The following is a 17,915-nucleotide window of genomic DNA, read 5'->3' on the forward strand; positions in this document are numbered from 1 at the left end:
CGGTCTCAATGAATGGGAGCTTTGGATGTTGGCTGACACTTGAAACTTAAAAAAAAAAAATTATATATATATTTTAGCAATTAGCCTTTTATAGTCATATCATCTTTTGATCATCTTTGCATCTTTGTGCTATATTTTGTGTTAGTAACTACATAAAAACTAGTTTGTATGGTGCAACCTGTTTTGATTTTGTAAAGAATGCTGGTGTTATAACCAGCCTTCGTTTGAACTTACATACAGCTGGTGCAACCAGCCTCATGATGATATACAATGAAAACAGAAAAATATGCAAAAGTAGAGATGAATCTGTCAGTAATGTTAAATTAAAAATATATGTAATGTCATTTAATAAGTAATATATACTTAACTTTGTAATTAATAATTTAATCATGTGATTACTAGTGATGTACCAGTCCAATATACTGGCACTGATACTAGCCTTATTAAAGAGATCAGTCACATGTGAATGACCCACATTCAATATTGTTTCTTAGGCACAGCCATTACAAATCTGTAACAGTTCAATTTCACAAATCTTCTGAATTTATATATTTAACAAAAAAGCACAACTGTAAAAAGAACTTGTGTATAACTACCTCTTTTATGGTACATTAGCCACTACTATATATTTGTGCACTTTGCTAGAAACACAAGTGCCTTAACTCTGTATAGCAAAAATGACAATTACAACTCTACACCTCTAAAGGCTAAAGAAGAGCGAAGGAATTTGTTTAGTGGTAAATTTTAAAAAAGCACCTAAAGTATCTAAAGAATGTGGCCCTATGCTAGCAAGCAGGGAAGCCTGATGTGTGATCTCTAAACTGAATCTGGAGCAGGGACATTCTCTTTGAACTTTGTGCACCTGAATATTCTCACTTCACCTCAAATCCCCTGAACATCTTTGGTAGACCAGACTCATTAATACAGTGTCCTCAAACTGACAGCCTTCATCCTCTTCATCCTTCCTTCTCTTCACCAGACTAAACACGCACAGTATGGACAGCATCACGAGAAAAAAGAACTTGGTGATTTTTACTGCAGCCTTAGGCTTAGACAGTGATAGACAACATCTCCCAGAGCAGTGTGTGAGAGATGGTTTATATGAGGAGAGGTTCTATATGTACTCTTTGTGTGTTTATATGTGTATGTGTGTGTGTGTATGTGTGTGTGTGTGTGCGCATGTTACTCACAGGAAGAGTGTGTGATGCAGGGAAGGCTTGTATTCTTTCCTTAAGGCTCTGGATTTGACTCTCCAGCTGCTGTTTCTCATCTGTGCTCTTTTCCAGCTCTGCCTCTTTCTGTTTCAGCTCCTCGCGGATCTTCAGCAGTTGCTGCAGAAATTAACAGAAAGTCCAAATTACACAAACATTTACACATGCACATGTGTGCGCACACACACACACAGTGTGTCAAATGCATTGATAGTGGGGCTGTCAAACAATTAAAATAATGAATCATATTTTATTAACTGTAATTAATTGGAAGTAATTACATTTGTCTTATTTTCTCAAATTTGACTTGTGAACGCAGGGTTGAACCTGAGCCTGAACAAGAAAATCACATGATTTCCATAGAGTGAACACAGTGCCCTGTTTTTATCTCCGACATCCAGTGAGAGCAACAGTGGCTGCATGGGAGAATGTCATTTATATCATGTACAGTTAATAGTTCAACACCTTTGTGATTGTACCCTCCTATTCTCGCACTTGTTCATACAGTTCATGGATTCTTGTCATTGTGGAGGCTCTCGAGGGGAACTGCACCTTTCCACTTTGCTGTTGCTTTTGTTAGTTTGATGCTTGCTGATTTATCAATAGGTATGCTGCTGCACTGTCCAGCGAAGTCTCATTAAAAGTACAGAAGGTATCAGTTTAAATACTATATAAAATCTGCATTTTAAGCAAGAGGGCTACAGTCAGGGATCCGGTCATAGACACACACAGTATGTGAGCAGCTGGGCTTCAGCCTGAACTACTACAGATAGCCTCAAGGATCAAACTAGGAAAATGTGTTCATTTGTCAATACATGCAGCAATCTGAAGGTGCTGATTCAACTACACCAATTTCTGAAAAGTGGAAATTTAGATCAACAGTATGAACTCATTTTTTCCTGGCCAAAATAATGTTAAAAACACACAAATTCAAGAAAAAAAAAAACAAAACAAAAACAAATTCCACTTAACTGGAATCACTACATATAGTGTCATTACAATTCTTAACTGCACTAGCATAATCATAATTGTAGTGATGCACTCAGCGGCTTCCTAGAGAATAATAATTGGGTTGAGTCGTGAGATCAGACATTTACTCTGCTTACAGAAACACACTGTGCTTCTGTAAACACTAGCTCTGTCTCTGTATGTTGCACTAAGGCTTTGGAGGAAATGTTATTTAATTCTAATGTACAGGTGAATGGGACGAGAAGAAGGTTCTTTTAATTTTGATTTTGACACAAACACGTCTGCTGCATGGATTATTGATAGGAATTGTTATCGCGATGTTGGCCTTTGGAATACTGACATTGCAGAACACGGCAATATGGAAATGATCCTCTAACCAGTCAGTGAATGTTTTGTTGTGTGCTATGAGCAATTACAGACACATGAGATTAGTTCCTGTGGGTGTTCTGATATTAACCAAGGTACTCACATGATTTAACAAAAGATTCTGACTCCTTTGTATAATCTAACTCCCCTTCACATGCATGCCCATTACACAGGCATATGGATGCTACGTGACATGCTTGCTGTAGCAACAGTAGCTTTGTAGCTCCAGCACTAAAGAAGCAAAGTTTCTTCAATATATTGAAACTCATATTGCAATAGCAATATGCAGATATACTTGTGGTAGTTTGTTCATATTGTGCAAATCCTATTCACAGAAACACAAACCATTCCGCACGCCTCAAACCCCGACGGCCCCCAAAAACTCATTCAACATAAGTAATTCAGTGCTGACAAATTTGAATCATAAATATTGAGCATGCTTTTAACTGGTTCATGAAACACTAAGTATGTCTGTAGAGATGCTTCGTGCATTGCATGCACAGACAAGTACATCTACACCCTTTGGCAGGTCCAGGTAAGTGTATTCTCTGTATGTGTGACATATTTTTCCAGCCTCTGATGACCTCCGGTCTGTGAAGCTATCCTGGTGGTATGCATCTGCTGTGACAGACGTGTGCTGACCCCCAGGGGCAAGACAGCACCGGTACTCTGCCATTAGGGAGGTAATATTTGGACAGTCTGTATTTTTCAGCCAATGTCAGGTAAATAGATTCTATGCCTTGGGGATGTTTGTTTCTGTGGAGCAGCTCAGGTGGTGCTCTGATTAAATACAGCAGAGCCCCATATACAGCAACTTTATCACAGGCAGTGGGGAAAACCTGTTTGAGGACACATACTGACGAATCCTCTGTCAATTAGTAACTGTACTGTGTGTGCATATATATGTATGTTTTGTTTGTGCATTGTGCTTCATGCACAATATATATGCATGTGCATGCTTGTGCTGATGGAGTTCAGTCGAATATATAACTGATACTGTGTAAGCTATACAGTCATGTGTGGCCAAGTGGTTTTGTTTAAAGAAGTCACGTAGCTTCCAGAGTGGTGTGGCCAGACCAAAACCTGTTCCTTAACGGCAATAATATATTTATGTCTTTACAATATCTGAAGGCCCTGCCAATCAGATTTTAGAACCAAAACATTTGTTTTATATAAAATGGAATAAGCCATTAGAAGCTGGGCAATATAGTGATTTTATCCCAGACAAAATATGACAAAATACATCAATCATCAATAAATAACTGAATTAATTTTTGATAACAATAAACAATCCTTCTGCCAAAGAATAGAGTTCATTAACAGTAGGCCACAATTACCAAGCCACTTGGTAACATGGCATATTAATACTGAATTCAATTATGTGAGGTCATATACGCATACATTAAAGCAATAAGGCACTCAGTTTTGTTGCCGTTCATAACGAAACCCTTACACGTGATAAAATAACTGTAAGGCACTGCCTCAAGAGGCTTATCGGTTTTATAAATCAATGACAATATACAATTTAATAAAATACACAAATATTAGGTTAATAATTTGATTTACTATTAATAATAATAATAATAATAATAATAATATTAACAGAAAACAATTCTTCCATCAAGAAATGTAGTTAGTTTCAAATAGGCTATCATTGCCAAGCAACTAAGGCCTCCTGAACAAAATTTGTCACCCATTATTGTATGGTGATGTCATTTCATTAATTTTTTACATTTTTTTTACTATATTCATTAACATTTCTTAGAATATCAGTGTTACACCTTCGCCTTATATGTAGCTATTTCTTATCAAATTACCACCATAATGATAACGCTAATTTTCACTGATCATTTTCAGCTTTGAGACTTTCTGTGTTAAGCTAGTGTCAAGCTAAATGTGCCACACATAAATTTACCCACACTTGGTTTAAAACTACTTACAGCACATTTGCCAAAAACATGGGCATTTCAAACTTTCATGTAACATATGCTCTTCGTATGTTACTATTTTGCATTGAATCCTTTATTTTAAGGCCTAACTCTAAATATTAATAGAGGAGCCTCTTAGCCTGTTAGCTGTCTGCTGAGCTGATCAGCCTAGTTTTAGTTCTTAAGAAAATAACTTAAAAAGTTTTTACACACCACATCTTTTGTACTGTTTTGGGCAACTTAGTTCACATATACGTTGATGTACGGTCCCATATATCAGTACATTTACTGGTCCATGTGAACAACACAGTGGAGCATTAATACAGAATTCAATTGTTGTGAGGTGGTCACAGGAGTGCGTACGCGGAGTATTTTACACTGGCTTTGAACATAGTTCAGCCAGTCAGATTTTAGACAACTGAAATTGTCCACTGTAAACAGAAAAAGCTCGGTTTTACAGCAAGTATTTCATAATGGCTCCAATCATGCCTGAGCCAATCAGACATTATAACTGAATTGTCCACTGTAAAGGTTCAGAAGCGCAAGCTCAAACCTGTTGATAAGGAATGTAAACTGAAAGTAAATGTGGTCTGCACATTACAAACATGTAATTTATGTAATCACAGTTATATAAAGAACAGCAAAAATAATAGTAATACCTCTACAGACTAAGGGTGAAAGAAGACTAAGGTGGCAATGTACTGTATATTTCAGGTCAGCATTTTTATTGTTAAGAAAATTTAAGCCATAGTGTTCATGAACAAATAACAGCAGTCGCAGGTTAAAGCTTTAAACATGTTTTGGAATTCAACACTGAGAAACTACTTTTACTCAGCATCTGCATGGCTGAGGCCAAAATTACGGTGAAATAGAGGTGCTCGCACGTAAACCAGCGTCGGCAGAGCTGTGTAGATTACAGCGGATGCTGCACCTCCTCTAACAGCACATTAGTGCTCATTAAGAACCACAACATTTACGTTCTGAAGGAGGCCAAGTTTTGCCTCACATCGAATCACACTCAGCCCATCCCTGCTTCACACTGCTCACAGGCAGAAGTGTATGACTGTGTGTGACTGTATGTTTCTGTGTGTTCGTATTCATATATTTCTCAGGCCCAAAATTTCTGTAATGTAGGGAAACGAGTATGACCTTATGTGGTGGCATTGTATTAAAACCAGTGTTGATGTGTACATTCGGGTGTTTTCGTCTGCACGTGGATATATGTATTTGTGAATGTGGTGCTGAATTCACACATACAAGCTGTGGATCTGGAACAGTGTCACATGTGTGATTCTCTCACTGTGTTTTCACAGAGCAGTGAGCCAGGCTGGCCTCCTTTCTTCTTCAATTCAGAGAAGCCACACTGAGTGAACAGATTCAGTAAAAATGCACCCAGAAGCACGCCTCCTAGCTAGGGGTCAGGCTGAGAACTCAGCGGAACCATGCAGGAGAGATGCTCCAGGCTGGAGCTCACGCTGAAAATAGCTCCAATCCCCTCCGGGAAGAAAGGAAAAAAAGCTCATAATAAAGGAGTAGGACTAGATAGCTGACTGGGTGGTTGGCATCAAACTTAGCATGCATTTTAATCTGAGTCAAAAAGGACAGTGTTTTCGAATGTTCACAATCTATATGTTTCTGGTATAGTGAGGAGGAGGAGTGTGTTCAGTGGACACTGGGCTGTTTATGAACTCATGAACAAACAAAATATTGATTTTTGACTGTGTCTTACTAAGACCTAGCAACAGCCTAATGACTTTTTTCCAACTAAATCAAGCAGAGCCACATGGCTATGCGTACATTAGTAAACCTTGATCTTCAGGTCGAGGGGGTGGTATGGCAATGATTCATCGTGACAACATCAAAGTCATGCCAGTCACATTCCCGGACCAATCTTCCTTTGAATCGCTGGCAACTTTGCGGCAATGATCCCACACTCATTGTTACTATACAAAGCCAGAACTATATAATGCTTTCCTCTGAGTTTGAGTCCTTATTAACTTCTCTCTGTGATATGTTCCCCAATATTGTTTAATCAGAAATTGTAATATCCATATGGTTGACTGTACCAGTGAATTTAGTAGTTTTAACTCCATTCTAGGTTTTAACCTCAATCAGTTTGTTAATTTCCTAACTCATAAACCAAGCCACATTCTGGACTTGGTCTGCTGCTTTGGGATTACAACAAATAATTTGAAGTTCCCTGTTTTTGACCATAAAATTGTGTTTTTTGATGCTCCTGTTCCTTAAATAAGTCAAAGGTACAGTGAACTACCACATTTCACAATGTCAAACGTATCAATCAAAGTGAACTAACCAGGCAGATTGACTCCTTTCCCAGCCTAGCCTGTTATATTTCTCCTGCTGCCTTGGTAGAGCATCACCAAGATCATCTGTCCACTGTACTCAACACGTGAGCTTCTATGAAAACTTGAAAGGTTTCTTTCATTCATACTGCACCATGGTAGGCCCACGAGCTTTGCTAGTTAAAAACTATGGGCCACCAATTAGAGTGACTCACTTCAATGACTGGTCTTATGATCCATAAACAGATGTGCTCAGAGCATATATTGCATTACAAGCACTGTCTTGTTTCTGGTAAAACCTCATATTTTGCGTCTATTATTACTGCCAGAGAAAGAAATAGGATGTCTTTTTTGCTATAGTCAATGCTTTATTCAAGCCACCTGATATTGATGCTTTTCGTCACTCTACTGAACGAAACTACTGCTATTTTTTTAATTTCTTACCTCAGCTGCTGTTGTTTTTGGTGATTTAGCTTGGATGGGTTTGACACCTACACCTCTCCGTTTTTAAATCTGGGCCTGAAAATCATGTATCTCAGCTTATTCAGAATATAAGGCTTCCACCTGTCAGCTTGATCCACTTCCTACTAGTTTAGTTAATGCTTGTTTGGCCTCTATTTCCCCCTTGACAACAGCAATAATTAACTCATCCCTTACCTCTAATTTTGTACCCCCATCACTGAAAATTGCCGCAGTCTAACCTATTCTTGAAAAAATTGGTTTGGACTCCATTGATCTTAATAACTGTAGGCCCATTTCTAATTTGCCTTTTATCTCCAACACTAGAGTCCACACTATCTGAAGTGTGCAGCTTTAATTTATGTATTGACAGCTGCTCAGTACCCTTTCCTCCCAAGACAAGAGCTTTGGTGTAATCCTGGACAATATGCTCACTTTCAAACAAACAAAATCACTTTATTACTAACCTAAAGCAACTCTGGAGAAGCTTTTCAATAAATATAAATGATCGCAACAGTAGGAGTACTCAAGCAGAGATTTTCTTTTCTCTTTCCATCCATGCTTGTATACGTTGGGCTGTAATGGATGACGTCCTCAAAAAGAAGCTGGTATGTTTATCCTCTACAGTACTCTTTCATATTGCACCACTCAAAACAACAATCTATCCATCTGGAGATGGGCAGGACGACCAGACGTGCGTGTGGGAGCAGGTCTGTCTTAATGTCGAATCACCAGTACCTCCTGCACATGTGTGACGATGTGGTGTATTGAGTCACGCTCAAGAGGCTACATTATGTTCTTGTGGCATGCACGGGTGTTTGTGTATGTTTGCGTGTTCTAATGTAAAACAACATTTTTTGTTTGTCTTCAGTCTGTCCAGTCTGTTTTCTAGCAGCCACGTTTATGTTTACATACATAACCATCCTGTCGGTGTCTATTCTGCCCATACAGAGATATACAAACTGTGGAAACAACAATAGCTTAAGCATGTGTCATGAGTCATGACGAGTCATGATGTTTTGTGTGCATGTATATCCACCTGTGTAAGAGTGCTGTGTTGCTCTTGTAAATACAGCATGCATAAGCATAAAGTATATTACATATGTATAGGGGGGGCACCACAGTGCCCAGGAATGATTTTGTTTGCTGGACAAATTACTAAAATTCTGATTATACAGTTGTATGTCTGGTCTAATTGTATGTTTGCTGATTTTAAGTGAAAATAAGCCAATACAACCTCTGCAGGGAACAAACTTAAATATTTTTAAGTTTAAAAACATGTTAAAAAACATAAAATAAAATGTTTTTATGTTTAAAAAACATTTTTTTTTTCAAATTTTAGAGCACAATTTCTATTTTTTGCTGAGCATACTGGAAAAAAATTGAACTTTAAAAGAAAATGAGCCACTACTTTTGCACAGACAATATTTTATGTTTTTTTTTTTTAAATTTTTAATTTTTTGTTAAATTCAGCAATTTTCACTAAGAAAATCAACAAAACATCTTTTGACCATGGCTGCCAAAACATTTGCATACGACTAAATATGGCTATTGATGTGATAATCTAAACATTACCTACTGCACATTCGTCAACATCCTAAAATAAAAACATTTTGCTGTCAAAACAACATTTTATTTTGTCTGTTTGAAATTAATCTTTTACAAAAATCCACTTTTTCCTCCGGCACGCCTTAAGGCAGTTTTAAACCGAAGCACTGGCAAAGCTGAGAGTGTAGTCTGTGCTTTATGTGGAATATGTGCAAATGCATTTACTGGGATTCAGATCTGTACAAATTGTTCGTAATTGATCAAAACTAATTATGTGGATAAAATTTGAGCATAGCACTTATCTGTTTGAAAGAGGGAATATAAGATATCTTGCAGAGGTGGGTGATACGGCAAAAATCTAATATTGCAATACTTTAAGTAATTCTCACTATACACAATATATCACAATATATCACAATATATTTTTTTTCTTTATAATAATACATACAGTTGGTCAGTGTTCTACAAGTACTGACGGTATGTATAATACGTTCAAAAAAGAATATTAAATGGTATTTTGACATAATTTATTACAATAATGACATATACTGTCATATCGCCCAGCCCTACTATCTTGCTATGACTTTTACTAGCCTGTTGCCTATTGACAACATTTAAACACTTAAGTTTTCAAAAAGATATTATTTCCTGCACTTGGACATCTGAAACATGGGGTTATACCTTCCCTTTTTGAGTGAATGATATAACTATGAATATTACAAGAATCGTGGCCGTGCTGTGCATGTGAGAGTGCTGCTTTAACTAGCAGCATATTTCTGCATTCATTATGAAGGCTATTGTCGTTTGATACAAAGAGTAATGGCAAAGTAGTGGTGAAAAAATAAAATATGTAGATCTATCAGTAAATATTACAAAATATGGCAACCTTTCTTGTGAACCTCCCAGAGTGAATGGTCCTTTGTTTACTACCTTATTGCTGTGTAATACTATACTACTGTACGAGGCTTTTCTTTTTCTTTATTTATTTAAAGCCAAGGAGTAGTATGATGAGTACATTATTTTTATGCATTAATTAATTTATTTTCACTTATTTCCTCACTGATGATGATTTTATCTTGCTCTTGGAAATCAGTAAATCCTGTGAAATGTCAGTAATAAACAAAATATTGATTACAAACAATTCTGACCAACCTTTTGCATGCCCTGTAAGGCCTGTTGGAGGAAGTTGAGTTGTTGCTGGCGTGTGTTGTCCTCCTCAGAGCGCTGTGGCTGGGTTTTACTCTGCTCCTGCTTCAGCAGCTCCACCTCATTCCTGTATGCATCCAGTTGACACCTCAGACTATCATTCTCCTCCCTCAGAGCCTCTACCTGAGCCATCGGCCCTAAGAGACAGAGAGGGACAGGCAAGCTAAGCCTACAGAGGGCAGGAGTCATAAACAAAAAATAAATCAGGCCACTCAGAGCAGAATAAATATTTGAACGTTTCCATTCTTACGTTTCAACCCTGACATTCCTAAACTGGATAGAACTAAATTAAAAGAAGTTCATTACATTCCAGTGCTGTCTGCAGGCCTAAAGTAATTCACTAGTATGTTGCTATTAGATGCAGCAGTTGTGTTTGTACTGATAAAGACGTGTTCTGTAATACGTTTCAACATAGCTAGCATATAGCTCAGAGCATAAATAGCATAAATAATATCGGGTACACCAGAGCTAGCAACTTCCTTTAGCCACTGACTGTAAACTCCTGAAGAGTTGCTGCACAGTATACTTAATATACTCATATTAACCAAGTGGCCTGTTTGACTTACAAACTGGAAATATATCGATATGTGTTGTCTTTAACTAAATGGTTTATGTGAAAAAGACAAACAATAATGAAAGTACATTTCAATGAAACTGTTTTGATCCAAAGAAATCCAAATAAATTGCACAGATTTCAGTTTTGTTCCATCAACAACTGCTGTGTCGAACAAAGTCTGTGTATACTGACTCTGTTTGACTGAATAGAAGTGAAAGAAATATGTGGCACAATTGAAGTTAGGGCTGGGCGATAAACCGATAACAATAACTACTGCGATATAACTTCTCATGGAACAGTTAAGGATGACAATACTTTCAGTTTCGTTTTTGTTCTTAGCAAAACACATCTTGTTTCCAATTCTTTGAACTGGTTTCAAGCGCTGGTAAAAGATAAAACATGGGGTGGTATGCATGATTCTAAGAGGCAGACAGTCTTAGAAAACCAACCCATCCATCCAAGCTGGGGGAACTGGGGGGAGGGAGAGGTAGAGAGATAGAGAAATAAAGAGAAAAGGAAGGGATAATGACAAAGAAAAGGAGAGAACAAGTAAGCGAATGAGAGAGAGATTGGGTAAGATCTTACACAGTAAAATGGTGTAGAGACAGAGAGAGACAGATACAGGCTGAGTGAAGATGGGACTGAGTGAGTAAAAATAGGAGAATCAAAGGAGTGAGGGAGGGAGGAAGAGAGACGAGGACAGAGAGGGGGAATAAGACTGGGATGCAAACAAGGACACAAGATGACAGAACGTGAGGGCTAGAAAAGGCAGGATGAAAAACAATAGATGAAGTAGGTACTTGAGCAGAGAGGAGACAAAGAGAAAATGCAGGGCTGCAGAGTGACTCAGGAAGAGGAATGAAAGAAAAACATAGTAGTCATGTGAGGAGTGTGTGTGTACAGCGGGGAGTAAGTGACGGTGATGGTGAGGTGTGGGCAGCAGAGCTAAAAGAGTGAATGGACTGAGAGAGGAGAGGAAGAGGAGGGAGGATGAAGAGTGGAAGAGAAAGATGAGAGTGCTTCTAAAAGGCTTTATCTGGGCTCAAACCAAAGTGCGTCATTCTTCTGTGGCTGGGCTGCAATCACGAGCTAATTAGAGAGGATTAAATGGAGAGAATGTGTATTACTTAACGCTTGACTTAATGCGACATAGGCAGTGGTATTACACAGCTGTAATTAAATGGCTGCGGTAAGGTCGTTTCCATTCAGTGAGCGTTCAGCAATCAGTCTGATCTGAGGGCGGACAGCCAGGGGAAAACATCCCGTCCATCCTGGCTGGAGGAACAGATCTGATCTGTCTTTCAGACTGGAGGTGGAGCAGGGGGAGCACTGCAGTATTAGAGCAGCTCAGTAGGGCCCATGGGGTGGAGATAAGGGGCGAGACTGGAAGGGATTTGGGGCAGTCCAGCACTGTTGTGGGTTACACCATTACCTGGAGCCAGGGGTATAACAATACAGTGTACACTGTACACTGCAATGCAAAAACAACGTGCATCATGGAGACAGGCGATATCAGCTGCTTATTAATTAAGCCATCTAATGTTATAACATTGCCTGAACATGTGCAACAACATTAATCATTCTTTTACATCAAATTTTGTTTAAAATATCATGAGATCATTCAATTCTGAATCTAGTATCCAGAATAAAACCAAATTATAGGCTAAAGTCCATTTTACACTGGATGAGGTAACCACACCACCTAACGTGCTGTGCCGTGCACAATACACTCCTGTGTAAATCAATGAAGCCTTTTACACCAAAGGTGTGCATCATGAGGCGCTGCTTAGTAAACTTACTTTTTGTGTCTGTGTTTTGACACTTGCCTTGTGTTGTATGCTGGTGGTTTCAAGCTAGAGGGAGTACAAAATGAAGTATTCTTGTTATACTGTGCAATACAGACTCATGATCAAATATCAGACAGCTATGATGTAAGCTGTAGCAGCAGCATTGCACTAGTATAAACTGGAGGCTGTTTGACTGATGGGGGAAATAACTGAGAAATCAGGGAATCAGAGCCTCTTTCAAACAGTTAATAGGCAATAGCTATGCTTGAATATTGTCTACATAAATTTAATTTAATTTAAACTTAACAAAGGTGATGCATTACTGGAAAAAAACTAATTTGGACAAGAAATGCTCATCAAAATGAAAATTTCAAGTTGTAGTTCACCAATTAAACAATAAACCAAATCAGTCACTGGTAGACACTGGAAGACTGTGATCAACACAATTTTTTTTCCTCAAAAGAAACCAGATTAGGAGTCCTCTGGTGACAATCAAATTCATTTCTTATGAAATTCTTAATTTTAAAACATTTGCATCCAACCCTTCAGACACAATCCTGAAGAACTTTCAAATTGCTAGGCTTTGCCTGTCCTGCTAAAAAGTTGGCTAAGAGAGAGAGAGAGAGAGAGAGAGAGAGAGAGAGAAAGAAAGAAAGAAAGAAAGAAAGGGAGAATGAGACAATTTATTTATTGCTTTGCCTCCTAAAGTTCCCAGCCCAAGTATGCAGTTCACCTCCTGAAGCACGGCAGGCTGCTATATGGAGTTGTGCAGGTTTTGCTCTACTCGCTCGTTAGCACTGATTAGTTTGGTGGGGAAACAGTCAGCGCTGAGGAAGGCCTGAGTGATATCTAAATCAGGCTGTCTGCAACTATGAGAGATGATGATTAGGTTGGTTCAAACTCATTTAGCAGAGATGGACAGAGAGGAGTTCAAGGATCTCTCCTTCGTTCCAGAGCTTGTACTGGTAACTGGCAGGTGTGAAATATTTGTTTTCATAAATGAGGAGGGTGTTGAATTAATCCCCCCATCAGCCAAGTGGATAGCATGCCCTTTTCCCTCTCACAGCATCCTTTCAAACATCTGACAACACACTGACAGTGATCGCTATCATTGTTTTCTAATAACCAAGGTCATGCATGAAAAGGAGTGGGAATCAAAACCTGGTAAATGTATGATTACATTTGCATACATCTGCATGCTAATGTGTACCTGTCACATCTGGGAATCTGTGATAGTTCCATATGTATCTGAAGCCGCAGTGTGGGGTGGACCAACCTTTCATACCTGCCACGGAGAGTGGGTGTGCGTCAAAGCGTGGGCTGCAAATATCAACAGGGCAAAAATAAACCGACAAGCCACGGTGGTGATTTTCCCAGTATCCTCCCAGTGACTCTTAGTGTGCTAAGCAGCTCCTGAGCAGAACAGGCTCTAATGACACTTCAGCGACAAGCAGAACAAACCCGAACGAGCTGAACGAGCAGCTGGCAGGGCCATTCTGAGCCGTGTGCTGCCATGTTCAGCCTGCCAGAGGGGGTTATAGGAGTATAAAAAAGACTAATGGCTTTGGATCATGATGGAATCAGCTGCCAGCTCTTAGATTTGATGTCTTGTGCTTGGGGTCTAATGGCTCCCCTGCCAGCAATGCCACTGACAGGGGGACATATTGACAGCAGAGAAGTGAAAAGGCTCACCAATCATTGCCCCTGCTGTAACCTTTTAAAAACTCTGACCTCTCACCTGCCCGAGCGGCTTCATTCACATTCGTTTTCAGTGTTGGTGTGGGCAGGTGTTTTCCAGGGGGCCTTGACACCTGTTGGCTTGGCTGTGCAGTGCAGTGGCAAATGTAGGTAAACGCTTCAAAGCCTTGCAGAGGATAGTCCATCTATGAAATTTCTTAATCCTCCAGAGGGATTTGCCTGATGGTAGCGTAACAGAATACTAGTTATGTGGTCCAAACTAGACAGTAAGTGAAGAGGGCCCTATAACAGTGCATTTGTTTAAGCATGATTTCTGAAGCGTGAAATAAACTAGATGTTGTTTTCTTTTGCTAATTTTACAGCACTATGTAATCAGAGTGGTGGGAGGTTCTCAATGATCTAATTACTTGTTACCATCTTATCTGTTCTGGTATGTAAAGGGCATGGTGCTTCTGTAAACTGCCGCAGCAAGATTCCACAGACAAATGACTGATAGTCAGCAGGGTGCTGCAGGATCTTGACCCAGAACAAAATATCTGGACTGCTGCAGTACTGTAATTGGACTAATTGGTCTGCAAATGCTATTCAGCAAACAGCTCAGTGGATGCCATAAGAAAATTTGTTCCAATCAGTCTTTATCATCTCATTCAACTAATTAAACATGAATTATTCCTGCAGGGCAATTATAAGACAGGCATAACAACATAGAAGACATAAAAGACATAAAGCCTAGCTGCATATATTAGTTAAACTATTAAGAGAAAATGCATATCAGGGTTTCTGTGTACCGGTGAATGCTAGTATTGAAACTCTTTATTACAGCAAAAAAAAGTTAAATCCCACTAAACACAAAATCCATACATTTAAAGTTTTAAGTGAATAAAAACCTTTGATGCTTTCCCCTGCTGTTCTGTGTAAGAGGAAGAGACTGTTCGTCTACTCTGCTGGCCTGCATGCTGACACATTTAATGTGGATAAATCTCATGTTAAGTTTATTATTTTAACTTAGCTTTAACTTATTTTGCTCTTTATCAACAATACATCTGAACAACAGCTATGCTGGGCTGGTAAAAGTCACAACACATCAGCTTGTATTCCTGTTTTCAAATAGATAACAGATACACTCAAATATTGCCTACATAAACTTTTAAATGATAATAACATTACAAATGCTCAACAAAGACATTTGAAGTTGCACAGAAATGTGGGCTGACAAATGCTCTTATCTCTGCCATTCAAGCCACAGTGTTACAGTTTAAGAGAGACTTCAAGAGTGCAAGGAGAAAAGAGGAGTCTGTCAGGTTAAAACTAAAATGCTTCTCAAGCTACCGAGGAACTTCAATTTTGCAGCAGCCAAGACACAGAAAATAAAATGTTATCAGCAGCCATATAACAACAATGTGATTTTGTCAGAAAAGAGTGTTTTAGTCTGTTGGAGAATATGTGATAGGTAACGTTTAGACTACCTTATCACACCATGAGATTTTACATATTTTCTGGCAAACTCAAAGGGTCTCATTCACCAATATTTTCAATTTTTTCTTAAATTTGTTCTTGAGTAAGATCCTAAGAAAAAGTCTACATCGGATTCATGACGTGTTCTTAAACCGCAGAACTGAACTTTGTGCTCTTGAGTGTATGTAGAGTCTGCTCTTACCTAAGAACAAATCCCAAATAAGAAATCATTAGTGAATGTCAGAATCTTCGTGAAAACTGCATAAGTGGGTTTTAAGAAGAAATTTCTTCTTAAGAAAGGTTGGTAAACAAGGCCCATTGATTCCAGGACACCGTGATCGGCACCAAAAATTCCTAGCGAAAACTCAGATGGACAGATCATCCTTAAAAAGAACAGTGCTACTTCCTACATTAGTTAAGTTACTGCACCGGACAGCCGTTGTACTAAGAATGCTGTTCAGGAGGTGAACTTCTTGTGGTACAGATATTTCACATTTTGTATCAAATACTTGAATGACATGGCCCCAAACTTATGAATAACACCCATCTAAAATCAGAGCTCATCCTATTCATTCTATTTATATTGAGCACATAAGCTGATTCCAGATTACCATGTTTACTTTGACACATTATATAATTAGCTATTGAGGTGGTTGGAGCAACAAGACAAATCAAAAAAAGAACTCAGTTCTCACTTCTCATTTCTAAGCCTATTAAATGTGACAATGCTTCACTCTGGAAGGTATCTCCTTCAATGAAAACACTAAATTGAGCAGGGCAGTGGGAAGCCAGGACTTATAAGCACTGTTGTAGGGATATGGGCGCTGCACTTCATTGCTGAACCATGCTGGGAAGTGGGCAGTGTGTTGGAGGATTACAGTTACCTGAGTCGTCTGAGTCTTTGCTCTCCAGTGCGTCCTCCATGTCATCATCGGACATCTCCATCTCTTCCTCCCTGCGGATGCCCATCAGCTCCTCATTATGGATGTTCCTGATCTCCTACAGGACAGAGAAGAGTGATTTAACCTCTGAGGCTACTGAGACACCTTTCCCAGACTTTCATTAATACATGAAGTATATGGACTGGAAATGTAATAAAGCATGCTGACTAGTCAGTAAGCTCATTAAAAGTCTCCCTCTAGTGCTCTAAGTGTAGACGGAACCGAGCCAGCCACAGCGATGCACAGAGAGGCTTCGTGTTGGCTGACCTTGTCGTTTCAGATGGTCAGTGGGCACACGCTGCAGTGAGAGCCTTTTATACGCTATAATGGCTGGCATCAGTGCTTGAATGGGGCCTGTGGGGGGGCCTGCGGCCGGTGCAGATCCGCTGGGGTGAGAAGGGACACTCGGAGCAGATGTCTCTGCATGGGTGCTGCCTGCTGGCCGACCTAACGGGGGAGCTCAGCAGCTAATGAGGCATGTGCATCGAGGAGGACACAAATGCGCACACGCGCACGCACAGAGAAAAGCTGCTATGGGGACAAAAACTCACCCCCCAACAAACAAACAAAAAGCTGAGCATAAACACCACCATCTGTCCAGCACTGCAACACATGATCTCATGGAGAATTACAGGGGTCGAACAGGTAGTGCAAAAAATAAACACACCCATCTGCCCAGAGAGAGAGAGACTATACAGAGGCAAAGTGAAGAGGCAGAGAGAGACAGTTAGAGCAGACAGTGAGAGAGAAAGAGATAAGAAGAGGTAGGGAAAGAGGGAGAGCGAGTAAGAGAGGAAGAAAGAGAGAGAAAGAAGAGCGATGGAGAAAAGGAGAGAGTGATGAGAGACAGATACAGTAAAGAAAGACAATAAAGAAGAGCGAGACAGACTGAAACAGAGACAGAGATAGAGAGAGAGAAGAAGAAAAAATGCAGAAAGTGAGGAAGGGAGAGAGAGAAGAGAAACAGTGAAAAAAGATTTGAAAACAGAGTGAGGAAGAGGAATAAAGAGAGATTAGACAGACAAAAATAAAGAGACAGTAAAGACAGACAATGACAGACAGGACAGGACAGAGACTGGTAATAGAGAAAGAGAGAAAACGGGAGAGCGAGAGAGAAAGTGAAGAGAGAAAAGTGTGTGAAGAGAAACAGATTGAATAGAGAGGAGAGCTATAATCTGGTGTGCTGTAGGGAGGCCGCAGTTTTCTTTTGAAGTCTGCTCTGTAAGACCGTGGCTTTAGCCTCCTGTTCAATCCTGTGCTCAAGCAGCCACACAGCTGCCATTCAATTCAGCTCGACTGGCCAATCGCACACAGCTACCTGCCACAGCACTCAGAAAAACAATCAGCATGGCGCTCCAAACGCTTACATTGACTGGACAACTTACCAAAGCCTTGCTCACACAATGCGCAGACAATCTAACCTGCAGGGGGCGCTCAGAGAGACGAGGAGGTAAATCCTCCAGCTCCAGCATCCGGCCGCTGATGGTG

At 39.6% G+C, this 17,915-nt stretch overlaps 1 protein-coding gene across 9 annotated transcripts in view; it reads right to left on the reverse strand.

The window, feature by feature from the left end:
• enox2 (ecto-NOX disulfide-thiol exchanger 2) overlaps positions 1-17,915 on the reverse strand; it is a 262,213-nt gene that overhangs the window by 14,481 nt on the left and 229,817 nt on the right. For all 9 annotated transcript variants that reach the window (XM_036575624.1, XM_036575632.1, XM_036575627.1 and 6 more), the window contains 3 exons: positions 16,371-16,485; positions 9,937-10,127; positions 1,191-1,331 (listed from right to left, as the gene is read on the reverse strand). In XM_036575624.1, coding sequence (XP_036431517.1) covers positions 1,191-1,331; positions 9,937-10,127; positions 16,371-16,485 — 447 coding nt within the window. The remainder of the gene's footprint in view (positions 1-1,190; positions 1,332-9,936; positions 10,128-16,370; positions 16,486-17,915) is intronic.

This window comes from Colossoma macropomum, unplaced genomic scaffold (genome assembly GCF_904425465.1).
Source record: "Colossoma macropomum unplaced genomic scaffold, Colossoma_macropomum, whole genome shotgun sequence".
Taxonomy (NCBI): Eukaryota; Metazoa; Chordata; class Actinopteri; order Characiformes; family Serrasalmidae; genus Colossoma; species Colossoma macropomum.